At 40.5% G+C, this 26,714-nt stretch overlaps 1 protein-coding gene across 3 annotated transcripts; it reads left to right on the forward strand.

Annotated features, from left to right (window-relative positions):
• The first annotated feature begins 280 nt into the window (after positions 1–280).
• ST13 (ST13 Hsp70 interacting protein) lies at positions 281–21,682 on the forward strand. Of its 3 annotated transcripts, XM_054386510.1 has the most exons (13): positions 281–419; positions 5,329–5,386; positions 6,457–6,471; positions 6,619–6,688; positions 6,818–6,888; positions 7,413–7,479; positions 8,454–8,538; positions 10,765–10,875; positions 12,163–12,265; positions 15,830–15,946; positions 16,625–16,688; positions 17,612–17,724; positions 19,972–21,682. In XM_054386510.1, the coding sequence occupies exons 1-13, from the start codon at positions 310–312 to the stop codon at positions 20,098–20,100; spliced, it is 1,113 nt and encodes a 370-aa protein (XP_054242485.1). In that variant the 5' UTR covers positions 281–309; the 3' UTR covers positions 20,101–21,682. The 3 variants fall into 3 exon arrangements, with proteins under 3 accessions (XP_054242485.1, XP_054242484.1, XP_054242486.1); XM_054386509.1 differs by lacking the exon at positions 6,457–6,471 and having other exon boundaries at positions 17,624–17,724; XM_054386511.1 differs by lacking the exon at positions 6,457–6,471 and having other exon boundaries at positions 6,643–6,688.
• The last annotated feature ends 5,032 nt before the right edge of the window (positions 21,683–26,714 follow it).

Raw genomic sequence — 26,714 nt, forward strand, 5'->3', positions numbered from 1 at the left:
GAGGAACCCGGTCCGCGGCAGGACTCCGGCAGTGCGGTGGGGGCGGACAACAACGCCAAGGAGAAAAATGCTGCTGCTCCTGGCAGGATCGGGCCGCTCACCGGCCACCTTCCTTTCTAGAACGTTCCCGCCACTGCCCGGCGGCGGGGCGGGGCTAGGCCCTGGCGGGGGCGGGGTTCACCAAACGGGGGCGGTGCCTCGAGGTAGGAGGGGCGGGCTGGAAGCTTCTACGGCGCCGCGCGGCGGTTGGGTCGGGCAGCAGCGGGCAAGTGAGCCTGGGTTGAGTGCTGTTGCTGCTACTGCTCCGCCATGGACTCCCGCAAGCTGAGCGAGCTGCGGGCCTTCGTCAGGCTCTGCAAGCAGAACCCGGGCCTGCTGCACTCCGAGGAGCTGGCCTTTCTTCGCGAGTGGGTGGAGAGGTCGGTCATGGGCCGCGCCGCCGTTCAGGTGGCCGTAAGGGGAGTGGAGGGCTTGGGAGGGGAAGGGGGAGGGGTGGTTTGTGGTTTCGCGCGGGACGCGGAGTTGGGGGGAGGGGTCGCGTCTCGTCAGTGAGAGAGGGGGAGGGGAGGGAGGTGGTGGCGGCACGTGCCGGCGCGCAGCCCTGCTGTGTCGCCCGGAGAGGAAGCGGGAGCGAGGGTAGGGGTTTGTCGCTGCGGGTCCGGCTCGGTCCTGTGCGGCGGGGTCTTCGCCGAGGAGCAGCTCCGGTGCACTGCCTTCTCCCGTCTTTTGTCGCCGCAGGGCACGCCGGTGTTACAACTCGGTCATTGAAAAGACTTATTTTTGTGTTTTGTTTTGCTTTAAACTCTGGCTATTCCTGTTGCAAAAGCCTGCCCCCCGGCCATCTCAGTTGCTCAGCTTTCCAGGCTGGAAAGCCCCAGAGTAATACTTACCGAGCTAATTCTCGCATTATGCAGCAGAGTTGGCTAGCTAGCCTGTCTTAAAAAGAGACGAGTTGTGGGGAGGTGAGTGGCGTTGATTTACATCCTGGTACTCACAAGCATAAAGTACTTCAATACGCGGAGTAGTTTCAGGCCAGAACATGGTTCGCCCCTTCGAGTTCCCTGTATCGAGTAGTTGTAATCTTGCTCCCCTGTGAGGCGCTTCAAACGCCTGCTATTCGTGCTGCGCAGCGCCTTTGCGCGAGTGGCCTGTCATAGCAGAAGCTTCTCTACAAGCAAATCATCCTGGGTTCCATCCTGAGTGCGCAGAAAAGCCAGGCTCGAAAAGTCGTTTGCTGCTGGCAGGCAACCCATAACCACCCTGTATTCAGGTAGGGTACCACTGCTTGGTTTTCGTGGCTGCAACCCTCCTTATGCTAAAGAACTCGGAGAAGTGAGGAAGGTCCATGCAGACAACACATTTTTTATTAAATGGGAAGTGGAAAGATTATTATCTAAGGGTGACCTGAGATTTGTTTGAGAAAATGTGCTTTACATTTTAATCTGAAAGTATTTTAGCTGTACTTCTCTGCTGTATAGCACTTGCAGTTAGTTGAAAAACTAGCAGGGCTTTGTGTGTATATGTAAGTAGATACTGGCGTTTCACAGTATGTCATGTAATGACAGTGGCTTGCAATGGACTACTGTTGGGGTTGGTTTTGTTTGGGTTTTTTTTGTTTGTTGGTTATTTTCCAGTGGTGTTGAAACCTTTTTTATGCATCTGAATGTTAGCATGGCTGTAAAAACCACTCCTGTTGAACCTCACTGTGCAGTGCTACTAGTATCTGCATGTACGCCTAGGAAGGAGATGCACGTTTCTTACCTTCCTGCATGCAGATCTTCAGTTCCTTTTGCTACCGTGAAAAAAGACTTAAGTGCCTCACCCTAGGTTGATTCCTTTCTTCTGCTGTGTAATTCTGAAGGTGTGGACAGAGTATTTTGGGAGGGAGAGGAAGAACACTAACTTCTTTTGGCCAGAGAAAGCATTAGGGAATGGAAAGGTGATCATCTGACTTCTAACTTCCTTCGTGTTAATGGGGAGGACTCTTAACTTCCAAATGAATTCTGTTTGGTTAATAGAAGGATGCTTGTATTACAAGTATAAAAATCAGAGTTTGAACTGTGGAGTGGGGTTTTTTCCATATAAAGTCTTCACTAGCTATCTTTATCTTAGGAACTGAAAAATATTTCAGAATAGAACCTCCTATAGCCCTCTCAGGGTTTCTGGTTTTCTTTACATATTTAGGAATGGTAACCAAATAAATTTTCACATCAAAATGGAAGTCTGGTGGGTTCCTCTCTGCCCTTCCATAGTAGCACTGTTTGCAGTAGGACAATTAAATGTATTTATAGTGTCTTATTCTTTGGAAACTGCTTGAAACTTAGCATAGCTGGGCTTCAGGGGGAAATACACTCTACAAGTCCTATACCTGTCAGGCTGACATATATTAAAAAAGAAAGACAGGTTTAATCACTGTGGGTGATTACAGAATAATTAAATGATAGTGGAATCCATCATTAAGTTTTTCAAGTAAAATTCTGATGATCTTTTGATCTTTTTTTTTTTTCCTTAAAGCTAGCAAATCTAACTTAAATATACTAACTGCTTGTAAACCCAGAATGGGATGCTGTTAATATTGCATCAGAAACGTTGCCTTACCTGTTTTCATGCACATGTTATATTCTAAGCTTTCTATTTAGCTGTTTTATTTAATATATGTATAGAAAAGCACACACTAGTGTACGGTCTTGTTTGCAAAGTGTTTTGACATCCCTTTTAGTCATATCTGCATTTTCATAATTGCATAAATACAAATGTTTTGACTTGAATTGCTGTGAAATGAGGCATTAAAGGGAGCATGTTTCAGGAATCTGCGATTCAGCAAAGAAACAATAGCAGTCCTTAAAAGTAAAGCACAGAATCCCTGGCCAGTTGAACAAGGCTTTTTGCCTTTTTTCTTCTTTTGTTTTTGTTGTTTTCTTCACATATTATGGCCACTTTGAATTCGTGGTAATTCTTTTTTTTTTTTTTTTAAGATCATTTTGTTGTCAATTACAAAAGTGGCTGCAGAAATAATGGTTGCAGTTCTTCCAACAAGTTGTAAAAGCAGCAGTTTTCCCCGCTGATGAGTAGAAGTATGGAGTCATTGTTGCATTAGAGCCCTGTGGCTCCCAAGAGTTGTTACTGGAATTGCACAACTCTGTTTCAGCACAAAGGTTTCATTTAATTTTTTTCTCCTCTCTGTGCTATTTATATAGCTCAGTACCTGCCTTTTCCTACAAGTGTCTCGAACATCTTGAGGTTAAATACATTGCAAACTTGTATATATATATATTCTTGCTATGCATTTAATCATTGTAATCAAATACTAGTTTAAGGAATTTTAGTGTAACTTGTGTTTGAATTGCTCTGGGATTGTAACTCTAGTTTAAATGGAGAATAACTGGATAGTAAAAACACTTCCAAGGACTAGGAGTCAAACTGTTTAGCCTTGGCAGTTCATGAAATAGCTTGTTATAAAATATGCATATGTATTAGTTAAAGATCTTATATGTATGTTCTAAGCATGGGTCCTTTTGGGTGGATGTAAAGCAGGTAGAGAAGATGAACCAAGTTGTTTCATCCTTGAGATGATTCAAGGTGTCAGGCTTATAACCAGCTCATCTTGAGACCAATAATTTGCAACTGTTCAAGAATTTGTTTCCCATGTGTTTTTTAGCTTGAGGTGTTCTTAAATACATGATTGGAAGCTGTAGATGTTACTGACCTTCTTGAGTTAGAGGGTTCCTAGTCTTTTTTTTCTAGTGAGGCAGGCTCTGAAAGACTCTTACTGTTTGGAGACAAGGAAAAAAAGGTGGTGCCAACAGGCATTAGATGACTTTCAATTTGTGAGCATTGTGTTTTACCCTCTTAGCTTTCAGCACTACTAAAATTCTTCAGAATTTATAGTTTCCTTTGTGCAGAAGAGAAATTCCAAGGCTTCCTTAAACAATCCTCATAATCCTAGAGAAAACTTTTAATTTTTACAGACTGGTAGAGAACTCTGTGCCCTACTGTCAGCATATGAAAGTAAAATTTTGGTAGGAACAGTTACTCCATGTACTGTAGGTTACAGTTTGTCAGACTACCTTTATTTTGTCCTTGCAGTGTAACTTGATTAAATGATGTCAACATTCCAAGGACACATCTTGACTTTTGCAATAACTTCATAGGATGCCAGTTTTTGTAACTTGTGACTTTTTCTCAACAGTTTATCCTTGTAAACTAGAGGTAATGTAGTGCTGTTTGCTTGCTTTTTGCTGCAGAGCCTCGTGCTAGGACCTGTCAGTCTTGGCACTTCCTTGTCCTTCTATCCTCTCTGCCCCTATTCATCCTTGTCCTCATCCTGTCTTATCCAGGTTTGTTTTCAGACAGTTTAGGGTCTGACTCTGGGATGGTGGTGGTGATGGGAGGGAGGAGAGGGGAGAACAGGATGGCAGCAGCTTGACTTTAGAAGCTGTAGGATCTCATCCTTTAGATATAGTTCTCTGTTGCACCCTTCCTGAAAACGGTTCTGCACGCTTTTAGTTCCTCCTGCCCACTCCTGTTTGCCCCCATCATTCCTCCCTCCCCTGCATCACATCTAACAGTGCTGTGAGGCCCCAATGAGTTGGTTGAACCTGTTTGTAAACTGTTAGTAAGTGGGAATGTGGAGCAGAGGCTGGATGGGATTGGCAGTACTTGTGGCAGCCTGCCATGAGGTGTGAGTAGATGTTACATGAAATAGCTGGAGAATTCAGCATATGCTTACTTCTGGCTGCTCACCAAAGTGGATATAATATAGAAGTTATTCTATACTGAAAGCATGCTGTGTATACAGGGAGTGCTCCTTAACTTGTAGCTAAGAAAAGGCATGAATATTGCAATACATGAGAGATGAATTTTCTTACCCTGGGCAGCAGGTTTTTAACTGCATAAGCATTTTAGGCAATTGTGATTCCCTTAACTTGTTTGATCTCTGTTCCAAAACCAATTATAATTGTAGTACTAACTGTAGTACTATTTAGTTTTGACTTCAAACAGGAATTATATTTTAAGGAGAAAATTAATTTCAGTCAAGGGGGCAGGTTTTCCTTGTGAGAATGGGTGGGTGATGGGTGAGGAGCATGAGTACAAGCCACAGGAGCTGGAGGTGAAAGAGCCAACAGACACATTGTGCATTATGTTACACTGAGAAAATTGTGGTGGCTATGTGCTTTTCATTTGCTGGTTTTACAGTGGAATGGATCATCATGTTTCTGTCACTGCAAAAAGCTGGGATTATCAGAAGGATTTGAAACAGTATCAAAACAGTGACATGTGTTTTAATCTTACTGTTTTGGTTTTTCTTCTCTTTGTTTCGCTGAAAAGTATGGGAGGCACAATACCACCTGCTCCAGCCAATACCTCCACAGAGGACACAAGTAAGGTGAGATGAATAATTTATAATTGCAAACTAACATCTGGATTCTCTGCAAATATAACTGAGCAGCAGGAAGGGTCAGAAGTGCTGTCAATTTTAATTCAGATAGGGTGGGTGAATACACTAGGGTGAGTGAGTGTGACAGTTCAGTCTGAAGCCTGCCTACAGCATGTTGTAGATGACTTGTTACAGATGGCTTCCTAGTTTATTTCAAGTATTATCATGCTTGATTTCCTTAATCCTGAATGCCTGATATTCTGTGCAATGCAAATGCCAAAAAGTCTCAATTTATCCTCTTCTTTTTTAATGTTTTTGTTCCATTTATACACCTCCTCTGTAGTCTGCAGTGGATTAAATGATAATCTTTGCATTAACAAATATTAATGAGGATGATAGATAATGAAGTGAACAGTTAAACTGCTGACTTTTTCAGGCAGTATAGTGGAAGAGTTTTCTGTTGGGTTTTGTTCCTTTGTTTTAAGGGAGATAATAAATTTGCCATGTAGATATTTATAGCAAGGTTGTCCTAAGACTGAACTTATTTAGGAAGAATTCTTGTTTTGGATTTAATAACACAGTGGATGCTGGAATTGCTGGCTAATAAGAACTGCACAGAGGGATTGTGTGTGTGTAGTGAGTACAGTCTGTGAAACTGAATAGTGAGACAAGCAGCTACTGTCTGTGGTTAAAGCAGGATGTGCTAAGTTCTGGGATTCAAAGGAGATTAGTAATATTGTTAGAAGCTGATGGGAAAGCTATTTGAAAGACTTCTCACTATGGCAAGTGGAAAAAATATTTTCATCAGTGACACCAGCTTTTCGTTCACTGCTGAAGGACCACAGTTTAATAGTATTAGACAGAGAGGATTTTTGATCCAGAGAATGTCTGAAGAAAGGCAGAAGAGTTGGTTAGTATTTACTGCAAACCTGCTTCTGAATTGAGTGTTATCTGGATTTTTGGGGGGTTTGATTATTGAATTATACAATTTGAAGGACAGGCTTTAACAATAATAAAAGTTCATAAGTCAAAATCTGGGCTCTGAATTATTTGCATGCATGATAGACGTAATCTGAGAGGAGGAAAAGGGAGATGTGTATCTTAAAGCAGTTTAGCCACAAGACAGTCTCATGCTTTGAAAATGAATTTTGGATTTTTTTTTGATGCATTGTTATTTATTACAATGGGAATAGGATATCAGTCAGAAATAATGTATATTTATAAATACATTTTTCTTTCAGGGCAAAGCTGAGCAACAGCCAGAGGAGCCTGTTAAATCACCTGAACCAGAAAGTGAAGAGAGTGACTTAGGTGTGGAAAATAGATTACTCTATCACATTTTACAACTTTGAGCATGGTTCTGGAAATCCTTTCTCTGTTTGTGGAAGGAGCTTTAACTTGGTGTTGTTTTGTGTTTTTTTCCTTCCATTTCCCCACCAGAAATTGACAATGAGGGTGTGATTGAACCAGACAATGATGACCCTCAAGAAATGGGAGATGAAAATTTGGAGGTGAGCACACTACTTTCAGTGTCCATGGCCATAGGAAAGATAGGGAGAGGTTTCAAGGCTAGTGAAGGATAGAAGCTGAGGGGTGGTGAGTACAATATTAGCTGCATGGCCAGATGTTGCTTTGGCTCTTTTTCCTAAAGAGAAAACGTAGCTGTTATAAAACCTTATTCAACATTAGAGTTCGTCAGAGAGCTCAGTGAGGAAAACCAGGTCAGAAAACACACACACACAAAAAACCCCAACCAACCAAACAAAAAAAACACCAGTGAAAAGTAGATACATAAAAATGTGTTGTTACTTCAACTTCTCTTTTAAGCATTCCCTGGCTAAAAATAATGGTGGCTAATGTCCCCAAGCTGAAAGCAAAGTTTTTTGTTTTTTTGGTTTTTTTTTTTTTTTAAGAAAACCAAGATTTTGGAATCACAAACTGAAGCTCTTCCTCTGGCAGTGTCTCAGCTTGGTAATTCTGTCATGGGCTCTGCAGCTTCTGTTTTGTGTGGTTTTAATTTTCTTTATTTTCTTAGGTAACAGAAGAGATGATGGATCAAGCTAATGAGAAGAAGATGGAAGCCATAAATGCTCTAAGTGAAGGTGATAAATTGTTTTTTAGTACTTAATCAAGGACATTTAGGCCTGGCTCTCCTTTAAAAAAAAATATCTTGGACCATTTTGAATGCTTTCAAGGAAGAGAAAACCAACTCCCTGTTGGATACTCTCTGCATTTAGTCCATATCTGGGACTCAAGTGTAGCAGTTGCTCTATTGTAGGGTGATCCCCTCACAGCTAAGAAGAGAAATAGGGAGGAGGAGGAGGAGACCTGTGTGTTGAAGTCAGAAGGATTTAATGAAATGGCAATATTAATACTAGTACCAATATAAAGTATATGAACCTGTATCCAGCCCTGTGAATGCATACAATAAATGGGTCCCTCCAGGAATGGTTACCCTTGAGAGGAGAAGGAGCCTTCATCTTCAGCAAACATCCCCCTTTATTATGAGCGTGGTGCTTGTGGTATGGGATGCCCTGGCTTTTGCCTCTCCCAACTTGAACTCCTGGCTGATTTGAAACTGCTAATGGCCTGCATACTACAGCTGGCCTGTGATTCTGTCCCAGTGAAACCAGGGCAGATAGCCAAAACTAACCAGGACATGAAAGCTGCTTTAGTATTGTCTTTTCAATGTAGCTATAGTCCTGGGCAGGGGAGAATGAGGTACAGCAGCATCTCTATTACAAATTGTTACAGTACTTTCCTATATATTCTTATGAGTGGGTCTCTAGTGGGTTATCTTAAGGCAATGAAAAGCTGTGTAATGAAGAGGTGACTTCCTATTTAATTTCAGAGTTAAATGTACCAATTTAACTGGTAGAAGTCTTTCTTCCCTTCCAGCATTATTTTTTAGAGTTTGTACTTCAGTAACATGGTAAAAGGGAGAGTGATTTTTCTTTTGTTGATAATGTTGTACTTAAGAAGTGCCCAGGGATGTAACACCCTGTAAGGCAGGTTTGGCAATTTGGATGTAATGTCATTGCATCAGGATTGAAAATTCACTGTAACTTGTGTTTAGGTGAACTTCAGAAGGCTGTCGACTTGTTCACAGATGCTATCAAGCTGAATCCTTGTTTGGCCATTTTGTATGCCAAGAGGGCAAGGTGAGTCATTGTAAACCAGTCATTTATGTTCCTGCTTGTTCTGTTGTTTTCCTTCAAGAGCCTAAATATAATGGCAACTTGAGGATCTATGTAAACTTAAACTACATAAGGGAAGGAGAAAAGTACACTTCATGCCTTTTTTTTTTTTTTTACACGTATGGTTGACCAGATTTGCTAAAGCTGCCATAATCTGAAGTGTGTTTTATGATTAAGGTGATGACTGAAATCATGTCCTTTTTGGATGCAAGGTTAGTTGTGGATCATGTGGCTCCTCTGTTGTTCCTGCTAAATCAAGTAGTTCCCTGTGAAATAGACTTGTTTCTGTTCAACAGAAACATTTGTGGCCTTCCAGTATCTTATGGGGGCCTACAAGAAAGCTGGTGAGGGACTTTTTAGGGTGTCAGGTAGTGATAGGACTGGGGGGAATGGAACAAAAATAGAAATGGGTAGATTCAGATTGGATGTTAGGAAGAAGTTCCTCACCATGAGGGTGGTGAGACACTGGAACAGGTTGCCCAGGGAGGTGGTGGAAGCCTCATCCCTGAAGATTTTTAAGGCCAGGCTGGATGTGGCTCTGGGCAACCTGATCTAGTGTGAGGTGTCCCTGCCCACGGCTCGGGGTTTGGAACTGGATGATCCTTGAGGTCCCTTCCAACCCTAACAATTCTATGATTCAATTCTATGATTCAGCAGTCCTACATTTGAGCAAGACACTTATTTTTCAACCCATTCAATACTTACCTTAGACTGCAAATAATGTATTTGGACCATTGCCAGGTTTGGCATAATGCACAAACGTATTTATATTCTGAATTCTTAAGAAATCTGGGCAAGTATGGGTTGAAGAAGCAGAAGTTCCCAAAGATTTTTTTTTTTAATTATTATTTTATTTTCTCCTTTTACACAATTCCCCCCTGCCACTAAACATGGGTTATTTGATACCTTAGTAGATCTTTTTCACAGCAAGGTATAATTCAAAGAAACATTCAGCTTTTGATGACTTCTATGTGATTAATTAGTGTCCTTCTAACTGTTCCATTCCAGTACATCTCTCCTGGTAAATGATGCCTTACTGGTTTTTCACTTTCCACGTCAAAGATTTTGCATGTAGCACAACTTGTGTGCCTTAACACATTGTTGTTGCCACCATAGTGGTATTTTTAAAACCTTACAGTGCCATATCTTCTCAGGACTAGAATTAGCAATGGAAAACAGAAGAGTGTTATGAGAAGTTTAAAAGTTACCTCAATTTGGTCTGTTGTAGAAATAAACAATATATTAGGATATTGTAAAACCTGCAGTGTAACAGCAGTGAGGATCAAGTGCTGTGACTAATCTACCTCTCTGCTTAGGGTTTGGTTCTGAGGGAGTTGTTTATTAGGGAATTAGGGGTTTTGTGCAGTCAGCAGCATTGAGGCAGTTTTTTTGACACATTGTCCACCTGTTTGTTTCTAGAGGGGAATGTGTGACTTTGTGCTTGCTTTCTAACTGGCCTTAATGATGAAGTTGCTTAGAGGCATTCTTAATTGCTGATTACTTTAAAGTAGATGTAACAGGGCAGAAGTCCTGAGTTGGAGTATATTGATATCAAATGCTGCTGTTAATTCAGGATTTTTTTTTTTTTAGTGTTTCCTTCAGAGATTTTTAATTTGAAATGCCTGAACCACCTAAAGTACTTCTCTACTAATGTGATATACTTATGTATTGTAAAATTTGCAGTTATTTCACTTAACTGTCAGGGGATTGGGGCTACTTCCTGGGTTTGTGTTTTATTTTGCCTATTTTGGTTTTGATGACTCCTGTAGTTTCTGATGATTCTAGCTGTTGATTCTTGTAGCCTGTATAACTCATGCTTGCTTTGCCTTACTGTTTTAAGGACTATTTAATACAGTGTGTGTAATATTATTATTCAAATTGCTAGCTGCTGTTTGCTTTAAATGCCAAACACCATGAAACTGAACTGCCCATAGCATTTATGTATCCTTTTCTTGTGCACTGAAGTTACTCTTGCTGGCAAGGCTTGAGTCTGAACAAGGAATGCTCTTGCACCTATAGTGGTGGGGTGGAGGAACTAAATTTCAATTACTTTGTTATCACTACAAAGTCTTTTTGAACTCAGCTCTTCAAATGTATTATCTCACTAGCTTGCCTGTTAGTCATCCAAAATTAGCTTAAGTTAGTAACTTGGTATTTCAGTATACACAATAAACGTTCTCATTCCCACAGTGTTTTTGTGAAGCTACAGAAGCCAAATGCTGCCATTAGAGATTGTGACAGAGCCATCAAGATTAATCCTGACTCAGCACAGACCTACAAATGGAGGGGGAAAGCACACAGGTAATGGCCTGCATCCATACTTGATAATCACTTTACTTAATGGGGCTGACCAGTTTTGTTCAGAGAAACAGAGAAGATAATGCATGAACTATCTGTCTTGCAACTAAGAGCAGTAGACAAGAAACCATTGTGCTGAGTGCATGGCTTGCAGGAAAGAAAAGATGGTAGTGGTTTATTGATGGCAATTTATGAGCAGTCTTTCTGGCACGTCTTTTTATACCTATCTTGTAATGACGTTTTCTAATCATTTGCTTCAAGATTGTGAGTTTGAGGATTGTGGGTTGTACTTGTTTGGACTTTTTTTCACTTAGTGTTTGTTTTGGTGTTTTTTTAATTTACTGACCTATAATTCTTAAACGTTTCTCTGCTGATCTTATTCCATTAGATCCTAGAGCTCTTTTACTTAGTAAATTGAACTGCCTAGTTGTTAAGGGAGCCATTTGTTGCAATTGAAGAGTGATAGTAAGAGTGATACTGAAGAGTGATAGTTATTTTAAGTATCATTAAGCCAGTGTGCATCCCCTCTAACTGTAGTAAACCTATTTTTTTTTTAAATGACAATAGATGAGTGAAAAAAAATGACAGTTCTTACAGTATGTATAAAAGTGGAAGGAGTAAATGGTAATAAAACTTAAAATAGGCATTTTAACCAGTGTTCAGAGTAGTTTGCTAATGTCTACAGTTTTAATCAGGGACATGGAGCCTTAGAATGAGAAGACTGGAGCGTAGTTTGGAGTAACATCTCTGTCTCTATACAGAAGTGCTTTGGCCATTTAAGAATATCCCATTTGCCTAGATTTTTGATTATCAAGAGTTTACAAAAATAAAGAAGTGTACATAGTAGCTCATATGATCTCTTCAGTTAAGACATGGTGGCTCCTGTTAGCTAGGATGAATGCTGAGTGAGGAGGGTCCTTAATTTTGGTGTAGAGTTGTACAGAACACTGAACATGTAGTTTTAACATGAACATGTCCCTGGTGGTGCAGAGTGTTTTTATTAGTGTCATTCATGTGTTTTAGGTAGGTACCTTCTCCCTCTTAGAGCTTTCTTGTTTGTAACAATGACACTGGTGAGGGAATATTGTTTTTTCCTCAAATTTACTTCATGCAAAAGTTATTGTAAAGGTATAAAGCAAGCAAGTATCCTCTAATGGTATCACAATGTGTAGGTTACAGAGAACAGCAAGACCATTGAACTGCTGCAGGTAAAAATACTGGATGCTGCGTGGTTGTAAATAGTGTGAAGAACTGTAAGAGTTCAGTTGGCTTTTTCCTTCTGAATTGCAGACTTCTGGGACACTGGGAGGAAGCTGCTCATGATCTTGCATTAGCTTGTAAACTGGATTATGATGAAGATGCTAGTGCCATGCTGAAGGAGGTGCAGCCAAGAGTAAGTGGAGAGGTGTAATGGGGGTCACTCCTCTATTTGTTTGAGTGACATTCCTTGCCTTCAGGGTCTTCCAGTATGTATTATCTTGTGGGAATGTGTTCATGTGTCATGTGACAGGTCAAACTGCGTTTATAAATACCTCTGTCTTCAATCACAGCTGTTCGTGGCAGTGTGTAGAGGAATTGAGTCTCAGGCTGGGCATGTAACCAAACTATGAAATGTGGTCCTTCAAAAAAATCTTATCAGAAAAAAATCTGAAGCAGTTGAAGCTTGACAGACACTTTAGAATGTAGACTAAAAACGTTCAGAAGAGTAGGAGAATGCTTAACGGATTTTTATTTAGGTTTTTTTCAAGATGTTTTGAGTTGATCAGAGCTTCATCCTAAACATGCTTTACAAAGGAAGCCTTCGTTGCTTTGATTTGTGCTTTCTTTAGTCCACCCCATGAGGGCAGCACAACCTTTTAAAGACTCTTTTTCAGCTTGTTGGCCCCAGCGTTCTTCTAAGGAAGAGTTTTTGTGTGACAAATGTGATGGTGTTGATAGCAGCCTTTCTTCTTCACCTGCTCTGTGTATTCTTTTAAAATGGTCAATGGACCACAGATGGCAGCTGTTGCACTGCATAGGACTTACTTGGCAAGATTGAGGGGCAGTGGAAACTGCAGCATTGGTCTCCTGTAAGAAGAGATGTAGGGCTACCAGTATGTCAGAGAAAGCCAGTTCCAGCTGGCTGCAAAGCAGACCCACTGCTGGCCAAAGCTGAGCTAGTCAGTGATGGTGGTAGTGTTTCTGAGGTGGCATGTGTAAGGAAGGGTTACAAAATGCAGTGCAAGAGCTGTGAGAGATGAGAGTAAAGTAAAAAAAGAAGCAACCCTACTGACACCAAGATAAATGAAGGAGGGGGAGGAGGTATGGCAGGCACAGGAGTAGAGAGATTCCTCTGCAGCCTGTGGAGAAGACTGTGGTTAAGCAAGTTGTCCCCCTTGAGTTCATAGAGATCCACAATGGAGCAGATTTCTACTCTGCAGCCCATGGATGACCTCATGCTAGAGCAAGTGGATGTGCCCTGAAGGAGGCTGCAGCCAATGAGGAGTCCACACTGGAGCAGGTTCCTGGCAGAAACTGTGGCCTATGGAGAGGAGACCATGCAGAAGCTGATTTTTCTGGCAGGAGATGGGGCCCATGAGGGACCCATTCTGGAGCAGTCTGTTGTTCAAGGACCATACTGTGTGGAGAGGATCCATGCTGGAACAGTTTGTCCAGGACTGTATCCTGTGAAGGGGACCCCACACTGGAGCAGAAAGAAAGTGTGAGGAGGAAGGAGTGGCAGATGTGCAGTGTTCTGAACTGACCACAGCCTCTATTCCTCTGTACTGTTGCTACTGGGTGTAGAGAGGAGGTGAAAGAGTGGGAAACAAAGTAAAGTTGATCTTTGGGAAGAAGGGGAATAGGGTAAAATGGTTTTTAGTTTTGTTGTTGTTTCTCATTCTCCTACTCTATTTGTACTTTGCAATAAATGAGTCTATTTTGCCCATGATGGTAGCAGATGGGCAATTTCCTTGTCTTTATCTCAAGCCAGGAGCTTCTCCCATCATCTTTTCCTCTCACTGTACTGGTGAGGAGGATGACTGAGAGAGCAGCTTAGTGAGTATCTGGCAGCCAGCCAAGCTTAACCCACCACATAAATAAACATTCCTGTATTGAATAACTTCAGCTTTCAGTTTTCTTACCATGTCTTTGTAGAAGAGTCTGTCTTCAGGAAAACAACAATGGAAACCATCTTGCAGCCTATTAGTCATTTGTGTTGGTGACTGTTGATTTGTGGTAAATGTAATTAGGTCTTGAGTCCTAACCCTCTTTGTAAGAGGTATACTCAATGCTTGGCTAAGGGGGGAAACTTTTATTTCCCTCTTAATCTGCCTGTGCACAGAAACAGCAGAGTATGTCTGTGGGAATTTGTCTATGTAGCTCAAGGAAAAATGTATGATCATTTTATGGGTGATTTTTTTTTTTTTTAATTAAAGTGAAGATGATACATTCATTTCCATCTTTCCTAGAATTTTTTGAGACTTTCAGCTTAAAGTACAATTCTCAAGATACTTAGCTCATTGAGAAATACTTAGAAACAATGAGAATCAAAACTTTGGAAAAATTTCTGTTTCACTGAAAAAAATCACAACAAACAAATCCACAAAAAAACAAACCACACAAAGGCAAAACAAATGAAAAATGCCCCACATAAGCCCCAGACCCACTTGCCTCTCTCTTAATGAATTGCTGAGTGGTTGCAGCACTGGGTTTTGATAAGACACAACTGCATTCAGTATCAGTCAGTCTTGCTGTCTGCCCTCTGCCTTCTCTGATAGAAGTACTTCCAAGAATAATGGGGTATGGAACAAATATTTCAACTAAAATAATTTCTATCAGAACTTAGAATATACTTTAAACAAATGATTTTATGAAAGAATAGAGGAGTATCCATTGTGGTTATTGTCCCTGTTCTTGAATCTTGATTTTGCTGTGTTACAGGAGTAGCCATCACACACAATTTGTGAAATCATAAAACCATTTTTTCCAATGCTATCCCTGGTTTCAGGATGCATTTTGGTTTCAGGAATGCAGTCCTGTGGTTAGGGTTCTATTGTTACAACAAGTCCTGAGTGAGGACCCTAGAGGAGCTCATCCCTAACTACTCTATTCTGCTGGGCTGTAGATCTGACAGACTTGAGAAGAGCTTATAATAGGAAGCAGATTTTCTCCCCACTGGCCCATTCTTGGTTTGGTTCATTAATTCTTTGGTCTGCTTACATCTAGCTGTATATGCTGCAAAGGCACCTGGAATAGCAATAACGCTATCTAAAAAGTGTGTGCAGGGGGAGTTGTATTTCCTGTGGTGCCAGTGAAAATCCCCTCTTGGGGGGCAGTTGCTGTTTTTAGCTGTGGGGGAAGTCATATTTAAACATTAAAAATACAGAGGCACATGGAATCATAGAATTGTTGAGGTTGGGAAAGACTTCGGGGATCGTCAAGTCCAACTGTTGACTTGACTCTACAATCTTCACCCCTAAACCATATCCTCAAGCACCACATTTAAGTGACCTTCAAACACATCCAGGGATGGTGATTCAACCACCTCCTTGGGCAGCCTGTTTCAGTGTCTGACTAAAAACTTTTCCTAATGTCCAGTCTATGTTGCAAGTTTGTGGCCATTCCCTCTTGTTCTATTGCTAATTACATTTGAGAGTATACCAGCACCAGCCTCTGTACAACGTCCTTTTGGGTAGTTGTAGATGATAATGACAACATTTTTAAGTTCTAGCTATGGTGCAAGTCCTAGAGGTCTAGCAAAAAAGCATACTAAGAGTGCATGTTCTGGTGAATCCAGTTAGGGCCAAGTAGACCTGGATAGCTGATTGCCTTAATTAAAGAGCAAGTAGCAAATGGCTCCTAAAACAAAGGGGCTTCTAGGATGTGAAGTCAGCTGTTTACTCTTAACATGTATTTTGTATTGGAATACATTATGTCATGTGCTAGAAATGTGTGTGAAATTGTGGTGTTGTAACAGGCTCAGAAAATTGCAGAACATCGTCGAAAATATGAGCGGAAGCGTGAAGAAAAGGAAATCAAGGAAAGAATGGAAAGAGTGAAGAAGGCACGGGAGGAGCATGAGAGAGCACAAAGGGTAGATACTTAGGTTTTAATATTTCTTAGTCATTTGTAGAGTGTCATAGTTATTTTGGTTAAAATGAATTGCAGAGAAGAATTGCTTCAGTCTTAGGATTAAATTTTACAGAGTTGATTTCTGTCTTTTTTATTTGACTACTAACAAAATATAGAGGAAAGAGCATTGTATTGCACCTGCTGTTGCTGCTTATGACAAAAACAGGCTCTGGAATCTCTACTGTATTTTAATACATTGGTTATTGTATAACTGCACCAGAATAATTTTCACTTAATACATTTCTGTCTTCCAAAGTGGGAGGTTTTTATTTCAGGATAATAATTCACTTTTCTTCCTGACACAGTTTGGTTTTTTCTTCATGCTTTCTGATATATTTTAATATGTTGGAAGTGGGAGTTCTATGAATACAGGTTGAGGAGCTAAACCAAGTCATACAGTTCATATTCAGGGAAAACATACTCTGCATAATTTATCTGCAAAACATCTTAATGTATTTGAGTAGGCATGGCGAGTTCTTGTCAGTGGTTCTCTGTGTAGTGAGGTGCTTTGTTTATTGCCATAGCCTGCCTGCCTGAAATAGTCTCAGCTATTTCTTTTTTTCTCCTAAAAACAGTTGAGCTATAGAAAACAGGCTGCAGTTCCATTATTGTGTGTGGAATGATGTACTTTCATCTGCAGGAGGAAGAAGCAAGACGACAGGCAGGAGGAGCTCAGTTTGGTGGTTTCCCCGGTGGTTTCCCAGGTATTTTATTTTTAAGCACCAATATTTGAGGTAGAGGCAACTGTTGTTTCTATGTGGAATATTATAACCACAGCTTTTATAACATTTGTTCTTAGTACAAGGAGAAAAATATTTATGAAGTCTAGAACTTGTCTGCAGATAAGTCTTTTGAGCACTAGTGGGAGGAGGGATGGGATTCTTTCCATGAAAGAGGATGGATGCTGGGTATCAAATAGAGCAAAGATGGAAATCAAAAGTTATGAATAACAAAGGATTTAGGTATGAGAATACAAAGATTCAGTGTTTGCATAATGTGTGGGAAAAAATAGTATAAAAATGTTGTCCAAATTACCCAAGGTGCCTTGGACTGCTTAAGAGTAGTTTTAAAGTTGAAAATTTTGATGGAATATTAGAGAAATCTGTGGTGATTGCAAGCTACTGTTGAACAAAATAGATTCTCATAGCAGGTAGTGCAGTTTACCTTATAGGAAAGCTGCTGATTACAGATTGAAAAATAGAACCTCAAGAACATTTGCTTCAGGTTTTTTTTGGTTGGGTTTTTTTTTTTTCATTGGTGGTATAATCTTTTCAAACACAAAGTTCCAGACAAAAGCACAATGTGTCTGGGACATACTACTACTGCTCTGCTTCTTTTCTGAATTGTTCACCCCAGGCATTCAAACTCCATACATTTCTGGGCTTGAGATCCACCTGATTTAAGTTAACCAGGAAAATAACTGCATCTCTTCACAAGGTGATAGAACCCAAGCTCTTACTCAACTGGGTTAGAAATAATGGATAAAATAAGATACATGCCTTCACAGAAAGAATGTGATGACTATCTGTAGCTTTACGGAAGACATGGCTTTAGAGGTGTGGCACAGGAAGTGAGCTTCTTGTATAGACGAATTAAATGCTCATCGTCATTCATTCTTCTTCTTGTTGGGGGTTTTCAGGTGGATTTCCTGGGGGTATGCCTGGAGGTATGCCAGGAATGGCAGGTATGCCAGGTCTCAATGAGATTCTCAGTGATCCAGAAGTTCTTGCGGCCATGCAGGTGAGTATTAGTTTAAAATTAGAGCTAAATGTTCTGAATGATGGAAGAGCATCACCTGTGAGCTAAGGGAAGGAAGAAAGATGTGACCTTGGAGACAGTCCAAGTGAGGCTTGGCAGGGCTCTGGGTGGTCTGATCTAGTTGAGGATGCTCCTGCTTACTGCAGAGGGGGTTGGACTAGATGGCTTTTGGAGGTCCCTTCCAACCCAGACCGTTCTATGATAATGAGATGCTTGCTTGTTTCTGTTGGGAAAACTTCTCCTTGTGTGTGTGGCATCAGACTGTCTGGAAGTAGTGTTAGCTGTTTTTCAGATTGATAGGAACATAATTAAAGATCCACCCCCATACTTGCCTATGATAGGCAAAACTGTGCTATATAGAGTTCTCGATCTCTTTTGAGTCTCTTGAATTGTTATTTTCCACTCAGTATAATTCACTTGCTCCTTTTTTGAATGGACACACATTGTGGTGAGATAATTATACACAAACAAAAAAAACCCCAATGATTGTTTATGTTACTGCAACACAAATATTACAATAATAGTGAGATGAACATTTCTTTTCTCTTAGGGGATTGAGTGTTTGGTTATTGCCAGAGGCAAGGAAGCATCAGAATAGTTCTGCATCTGGCATTTTCTAAATTCATGTTCAGAAAGCTTACTTCCCTAGTGGGCTTGCTTAATTTCCTAATTAGCAAATTGCTCCATGTCGTGGCTGCTTTTACGCTAGAAAACTCTTCCATCAGATTAGAGTATATCTGACATCAGTTTTAGGGGCAGGTGGGCTAGGAAAAATCTGAACCATATAGTTGCATTTGTGTACAAACATGATCAAATATAAGAAAGAGTCTTGTTACTGGATTGCTGTGCTGTTTCCAGCTCACTGAACAGCTATGATCCTCATCTAAATCAAAGGATGACAAGGGACCCTTACATGCTATGCTCTGAAATCACAACAAAGGCATCACTTTCTATGCAGAAGTTCATGGGTTCCTTCAGTGTTTCCAAACACCAGCAACCAAAGCTTTACCTAGGCTGCCACAATCAGCAATGTTCCATACAAACCATCAAAAAAAACCCACCATGACTTGTAGCTGTATTCATGGCTTGGCTAATTTATGCTGAAATGCAGGAGTTTGAAATGAGAGTTGCTGAGAAACAGAGCTTTGGGGTACAGCTCACATGCCTTTAAGAAGGCTTCATTGCACACTAATTACGCATAGCCCAACATACTGTAGGACTCTCTTGCAAGAATGTGTTGATGGTGTTTCCTGATAATAAAGGCAGGCTTTAACATGAAGAACCTGTCAGGAAAGACTTGAGTTTTGCTGATCTCTTAAGAACTTTACATCTAGATATGATTTATTTAGCATTTTGCCTATGTCTGCTCTGCCACCTTCTTAAATGTCCAACTGACTATATTCTGGTCTGCTCTGAATTGGTGGTGTAAGCTTTAGTCTTTAGGTTTCTACTGCTTGGCTTCTACTCCATGCAGCTATGGAATATGTTGATGGATAATGATACCAGGCAGCTATTATGTAGCTTATCTCTGATGTGTTGTGAAAAAATCTGGAGATACTAAATCTCCCAAATTGCTAATTTTAAGAGGCTTTTCAAAGTGAGGAGTTACTGCTGAAAGTGGAGCTGCAACATGGTGTGATGGAAGCTAACAAGGTTCTCTTCTAAGTGTGATTTCTTGGAGGAGGTGGGGAATGACTCAGAATGAGAGATTTATTTATTTATGTACTGGTTTGTTCGTTTATTTATTGGTAGGTTTATTTATTTAAAGTCAAATGTTGCCACATCATCTGCTTGCAGTTCCACAGGTGAAAGTTTCTGCTGCTCAAACAAAAAGGGTTCAAAGGGAGGTGTAGCAGCTGTTTCTCAGAGGAGGGTTATCCTGCTGTGCATGCTACATGCAAAGCTCCTGCCTTCTTCAAAACACATTTGAAGATGCCTGAAGTAATCTAGTAGGTGTGGCTGTGATGTTTGGCTCCTGTTTTAAGGAAAAAACACTTACTTTATCCCACTCTTATCACACGTTGAGCTATTAGTGTAGCAAGTTCAGTAATGATGATGGTGTTTACTGATGCAGTGTTAACAACTTGCATTTTATCATTGGGCTTTAAATAGGCACCTTGTGCCCAAAACTGTCATTAAAAGCTGAGCCAGACTAGATTCATGTTGGAACCACATAACCACTAACTTTTCTGGACTAAATGCCCTAATTTTTTGCTTTTTGTTCTGCAGGATCCAGAAGTCATGGTTGCATTCCAAGATGTTGCCCAGAACCCTGCAAATATGTCCAAATACCAGAATAATCCCAAGGTTATGAATCTCATCAGTAAATTGTCTGCCAAATTTGGCAGTAAACCATAAAATCCCTGGTTCTTAAAAATCATATCTCGATGGGAAGGATTGGATTTGGCTAACCAGTGTTGCAATAAAACAAACCATTGTACCTCTGATCTTCTTAAGAAGAGAAATGGGGTGTTTGAAGGAGACTGCTCTTTAGCCCCAAGTGTTGACTTTACTCAATGATTGGTTTATAGCACTCAAATTATATTTAGATGGCCTAGTTTCCACCATCCCTCCTTGACCTAGAGTTGCAAACTTTTGCTGTAAGTACTGCAGACAGTTTTCCTCTGAATTAACACTCCTATAAAAATTGTAATATTCTAGGAGTGTAAGGTATAAAACCTGCTGTTGTTGTTTGGGATTTTTTTAATAATTATTAATTACTCTCAGTGAGCAAAGGGGAAGGAACACTTAACAGTTGAAGGCTGTCTTAATCCTCTTAAGACAGAAATGTTGGCCTAGTCACAAACAGCAAAGGTGGGACAAATCTGAAGAATTAACTGGATAAAGGAATTGTCTGCAAATACAAGTCCTTTTTTTTTTATATAGCTGTTAAAATTGTCAATGTAACCATGCTAGCTAGATACACACCGGAACTTCTGGCAGTACTGCAAGTAACGTAATGTTTTTGGATCACATCTGTGCAGCAAAGGTACAGTCCTATCCTTTGCACACCCTGGCATGAAGTACATATTGCAGAGGCCACAGAGGTTTTGTGACTTTCTCACTTCTTGTCCAGCACCTTTACATAACACTTTATTTATCAGTTTGGGTACGGGAGAGCGGCTTACTGTCTGCTTGTGCTCTTGTCCTTTCCCAGTTGGCAGGTCCCCCACTGGTTGCACTTGCCCTTCCTTGGGGCCATGCTTACCAGCTTTCATCTATTTGGAAACATTAGGGAAGGAATCTTATCACTACCTCTGTCCCACTGAATGCAAGCCATCCAGAACATGTAAATGCAGAGTTACAAATCAGTGAAAGGGAGGGAATACACAACAAAATTGCAGCTCTGTGTTCTGAGTCAGTTTGAGTCCTTACATGCTTACTGATTAAAATTTTCTGGCCAAAGTCCTGCTGTCTCTGTAGAGGTGATGACTCTTCCTTCACCACATACTGTAGTCTTCCATCTTTTCTTGTATCTTTTTCTTCAAAAAGCAAACACACACATACCAGGAAAAAAAAAACCAAACACAAATGACCCACAGAAAACCCCAACAAAACAAAAAGCTGTGGTTGTGGGTTCATGCTTCCATATTTTTGAGACTTGTGATGTGAAGAAAAAGGTTGAAGTATTTGAAGCTGACAGAACATTGTTCTCACACTTGTGATTGGATTACCAGCAATGGGTATCCGTGAAGCAGTGTCTGTTGATGAGGTTCAGTTGATTTGTCTACTGATAAAGACAGTTGTTGCTTCTGTTTGTCTTAGCTAAAACACAATTTTTCTGTGGAAAAATTACCATAGTTACCTGTTCACCACTTGAGTCCCGGCATTTGTGTTAACTCTTGTAATTCTGTATTTTAAGCCATAACTGATGTTACCATTTTAAAACAAGTCTGGACTGCTGTAGGAACTCAACAACAGTTGCAAAAAAAAAAAAAAAAAAAAAGTCCCAAAATGCTTTTTGGCATACTGATGACCCTGCAGAAAGAAATGTGAATCGTTTTTGCTTAAGAAAGATAGTTCTGAATACTTAGCCTTTAAAAAATAAAGTATGGTTTTGAAAAATAAAGCTTTTTGGGTTTGTGTAACTTTCTGGTAAGAACTATTTTGCTTGAATTAAATATGGAAGTGCTTCAATTAAACTGTATGTGTGACTGGCAGTTGAAATTGGAACTAAATGCTGAAGGGCTTGTCTTCATGACCAAATGAACTCAAGGACTGAGTGTCGCTGTGTGCCTGGCTTTTGCTCATACTCTTGATTTCCCCCCCCCCCCCCCCCCTTTGTTCTCCAGAGGAGATAATTTTAAGTAGGTCCCTCCTCCACATGGGCTGACACTCAACTTCTTTGTTCAGGCTGGTACACATGTGCTGTGCATGAATTAGAATATCTGAAATATATATATTTATTCTCTGCAGATTCCTGTTGCTAATCTTGGCCGTTGATGTCTGTTTATCCATGACTAGTCAAAAGTGGGAAGTTGCCCCTAGCTAGTAAAAGTGATCATTACTGTGTCCTCCCTGCTTGCTTACACATCAGTTGCCCTTATTAAGAGTCAACTGACTGCAGAAAAACATTTTCCCCAATTTTGGTGTCAGCATTAGAAGTCTAGCTGAACTCTTGTTCTTTGGGAATGCACATCCTATGACTCCTTAGTGTGGTGGGGTTTTTGTTTTCGTGTTTTCATTGTTACCTGGTAAGTTACTTGAGGAGATGGTTGGCCCTCATCTCTGTTCCCCAGATTAGCATGTGGGCATCTAAGCAGCTAAACTGGTTTGAACAGAAGTGCAGAAAGTTAACTGCACAGAAGGTGAGTTATGATGGTAAGTTCCAAATGTCAGCTATAGGTAACTATATAAGGAAATTGTTATTTTCACGGCTTGTTCTGGTATTTACTGGGAGCTCCTTTAGGTGACTTGTCTCCATTGTAGCACAGAGTTAGGCATAGTTCTTGCAAGCACAGTGTCAGTAGTAGCTCAGCTGTCTGAAAGCTGCCAGCATGTATGTATGAATGGGTCAGGTGGTGCAGTGCATGTTGGAGGTGCTGACCCAGGGCCAGGTGTGCATTTCAGCTGTCAAAAGTCACTCCTGTGCTGTTTGAACAATCCAGTGCCATTAGATAACCTGATCTGCCAAAAGGTGTGACGATATCCCTGCAGCTGGCTGGTGGTAGAGGGCCATAGCTTTGTTACTGTGTTTGTCTGAGTGATTTGTCTGTCCTTTGTTGCCCAGCTGCCGCCTTGAGGAATAACAAATGTCAGGTCAGATGCCACTTCCAGGCTCTACTTCTGCAGTGTGTCTTGTTGTGTAGTAATGTGGAGAATGCAAGACTTGGTGCCATTACCAGAATTTGTCTGAAAACTTCTCTCACTTCAGTGTTGGGCTGTGAATAAAAGCTATTTGTTGAAGTGGTTTGGTTTGTATTTTTTGAAGGTCAATGATCAGATGGGTAGGAGGCAGACTGTCTCAAAGTTGGGTGAAGGCATGTGGGACAAGACTGGGCAGAGCAGTGATAGGCCAGAGTCAGAATGCGTCAGTGAGTATTAAAAAGCTATGCAAAGGTAAAACCATGTTGGAACAGCTCATTGCCAGTGGCCAGCAGTAATATCTGTGGTTTAAAATAACTCTTCAAATGCCACTGTTATTTGTTACCTCAGGTCATTTGCATAGAGGTCATATAAGCCACACTTGCATATGCTCGTACATGGAGTCACAGAATCCCTCTTCTGTGCAACCTAAGAGCAAACAGTATTGCTGTGGGAACTGCTGTCTGAGCAGAATCCTTCACCCAAAGTGATAAGAGGTTGTGGACTCAGCTAGGGTGAGTTGGAGCCAGGTTGGCTTTGGCATATACCTTCCTGCAGACCATTGCATTTTCCTTCCTGAAAGTATCTGGCAGCTCTTTGAAATCCCACAGGGCATCTAGGCTGAGGGATGTGGCAGTGCTTTTTGGGTTGTAGGGCAAGCAGGTGGTTGGAATAGTGGTAGAGGTTACAGGGTTGCTTTCCAATCTTTGGCTGCAGGTTAGCCTGGTACAGATGTGGATTGGCGTCCTCAGGCAGGAGAGGGATTCACTGAGAAAATGGTAGGTGTCTCATAAACCTCATTTAGAGCTTTGCAGAGGTGGGCCTCAACCTTGTTTCATTCATGACATACTGAGGGTAGTGGTGTAGAAAAGTAATTCTGGATTACCAAAGAGATGAAGAAAGGGTAGCTTCCAAGTGGACACACTGACCACTATGTTGAGTGGTACAGGACAAGACATAGGAGGTCAGTAGTGTCAGAATCAAATGCAACTTCAGATGATGCAGGAACGGTTTTAATGGGACAAAAGAAATTCAGTAGGTCAGGTGGTGTCTAGTGGATCTGTGCTATGGAGCAGAAAAAAAATTCAGGTGACTTGGGCCTACAAGTCATTGATCACCTTGGGGATCAGAGGTTAGGTAAGTCATGTTTTCCTGGTGTGGTCTTCACAAACAGGGACTTTGTATGAGACAAACCTTCCTTCACCCCCACTAACTGGAGGTCTTAATGTAAATATGTAGGACTTTCCTGTAAATCTGACCTTTATGACTAACCAAGATGTTAACATTTTGTTAGCAGATTACAAGTTACTACTGTACCTGTCCTTGATGTACAAATAACCTTTGAAATGTATATTCTGGATGGATGCTCTCGGACAAGCTTGAGATCTTGTCAATAAATAAATAAATGTATTTGCAGAATGTGTTATGACTCTTTTTGTTAAGTGGGTAACAAACTTTGGCACCTTTGTTGCGCACATTTACTAAAACCCAGATTTTTTTTTTTTTTTTACTGTACAAACACTTCAGTGGCTACAATGGATACAAGTTGCTACTAACTGTACAGAAATTAAATGCGAGAGATTACAGGATTTGGGGTAGCAGTTTATCTTGGAATTTCTTTCTGAAATACAGCACCTGAAGCAGTCAGAGGGTAAGCATAATTTGTCTGGAATAAAGATATTCAGAAAGACCAAGGTACTTCTTACTGAAATGTAAAGAAAATAACAGGGAGGTGACATCTAAATCAGTTAGCAGTTGGCCTGGGTTAACAGAGCCCACTCTCATAAGACCCTCTCTCTCCCCACACAGATGGGAGGAGAAGTAGCACTCATGAAAAACCCTCTGGCTTGATACCAAGAGTTGAGACAGAGTTTTTCTCTGATGTCTCTGAGCCTAGATGAGGTATGTTGAGACAGCAGCACTCCAGAGGCTCAGTCAAAATCTGTTCAGGTGAAGTGTGCTCACAGATGTACTTAAAAACCAGGCCTTTGAATGCATTTGTGTTTATAATGCTTGCTTCTGGAACAGTCTGGTCTTTCCATGGTCTTAGACTGAAGTCACATCTTGCCATGTTTGTGTGATCGAACATTGAGCTATTTAATGAATTCAAGTTGTCAACACAGTGTCATATGTTAATGTCTAGTTGCTTTACTCTGTGAGGCACTGGCAGTATTATCCAGTTTATCAGCATTTTCTGAAAGATAAAGTTTTGTAATGGAGTCAAAGTCCCTTTGAAAGTAGTAATTAAATCTGCCTTAACATGTTTTTCCTCTAGTGAGTTGAATTACTAAGCAAAAAAAAATAGTAAAGGGAGACATGCGTGTCCAATTTTTTTTTTTTTTTTAATTATAGTAGCAGGGTAAAGTTGGTTTAGGTTCAGAGTTCATCTTTTATTTGCTAAGGAAAGACACAGTGCAGAGAGACAGTAAATTTGACCTCTGGAGCAATTAACTGTGTCCTCTGTCACAAATCAGAATCAAAGCTGTGAGCTATCCAAAGAAAATCTGTCCAGCTTAAAGTTTCTCAAGATGTGCTACCTCTTTGTACAGGAATCTTCACAATTGCAGTTATGCAAATAAGGAATTACAAAGATGCAGTTCACATACAGAGAATGTGTTTGTATTTGTGGGTGTTTATGTTGATTCACATTTTCTAGGCTTTCTAGTAGAATTGACAGATTTAAGGAAGAAGAGAGAATGTGTGCCTTCTGTCCTTCAATAAGCTCTGCCTACACAAATGACATGGTTACCTGGAAAACTGTTGGATTTGCAATGTTTGTGTGAAAACCTAAGGCCATGTCTTCATGAAACTTTTTACAGGTAGGTTCCATTGTTTTCCCTACAGAACACCCTGGCATGGTTTAATATAATCTGTAGTTTTTCTTGGGTAGCTTCGCTAGATCTGTATGTTGCAAAATCAAAGTCTGTTAGTTGTGGAGTATTGTGGCTGTTGCATTACCTGTTAACATTCTGGTTTTCAACACATACAGGGCATAGTGCTGTATGAAAGATGCTGCTAAATAGAATAGTAATAGTACAGAATGATCTGGGTGCACATGATGAGAATCCAGTCTGCAGTACAAACTGACTCTTGGTGAAAGCTTCCCTGGGCACAAGAGAGACAGAATCAAGAACAGCAGTAATTTGAGCTCGAGTCCTGCTTGGGGCAGTTCATGTATCTGACTGTGCAAAGCCACGTTGTGTGTAATTGTTCCCAGGGTTTGTAAAACCTAAGGTGCTCCTGGCAGGAGACAGACAGTGAAATATGTACACCTCAATTCTAAACCCCAATACGTTTGAGTCTTTTGCATGTAGAGGGGTGTCACAAGTGAATTAAGAGAAGTCATCATTTTGGAGTTAACTAAAAGGATTTTATTAATGATTAAATGATGGTCAAATTAATCGATGACTGAAAATGAAATGGTAATTGAATGGTTATTAAGCAATAAGTAGTAGTTAAACTGTGATTTGATAATGATTTGATGGTCAAACACTCTACTACTTACTGCAATTCTAGTAATTATGCTATAGATAGGTAGTTTTATAAATGCTGCTAGCATGCAATATACCTTTAGGCCTAATTTACAATATTGGTTACCTCATTACAGATATCAAATGCCAAGTAAGGCATCCACATCAAGGAGTAACCTTGAGAGGCATCCCTGCTCC

The sequence above is a fragment of the Indicator indicator genome, chromosome 14 (genome assembly GCF_027791375.1).
Source record: "Indicator indicator isolate 239-I01 chromosome 14, UM_Iind_1.1, whole genome shotgun sequence".
NCBI classification, from domain to species: domain Eukaryota; kingdom Metazoa; phylum Chordata; class Aves; order Piciformes; family Indicatoridae; genus Indicator; species Indicator indicator.

Bases quoted from the DNA above. Each gene is read 5' to 3' on its own strand.
- ST13 (XM_054386510.1), top strand. From the start codon at position 310: ATGGACTCCCGCAAGCTGAGCGAGCTGCGGGCCTTCGTCAGGCTCTGC. The intron at 7,480-8,453 runs GTGATAAATTGT...ACTTGTGTTTAG, and splicing joins CATAAATGCTCTAAGTGAAG to GTGAACTTCAGAAGGCTGTC. The intron at 15,947-16,624 runs GTAGATACTTAG...TTTCATCTGCAG, and splicing joins AGCATGAGAGAGCACAAAGG to GAGGAAGAAGCAAGACGACA.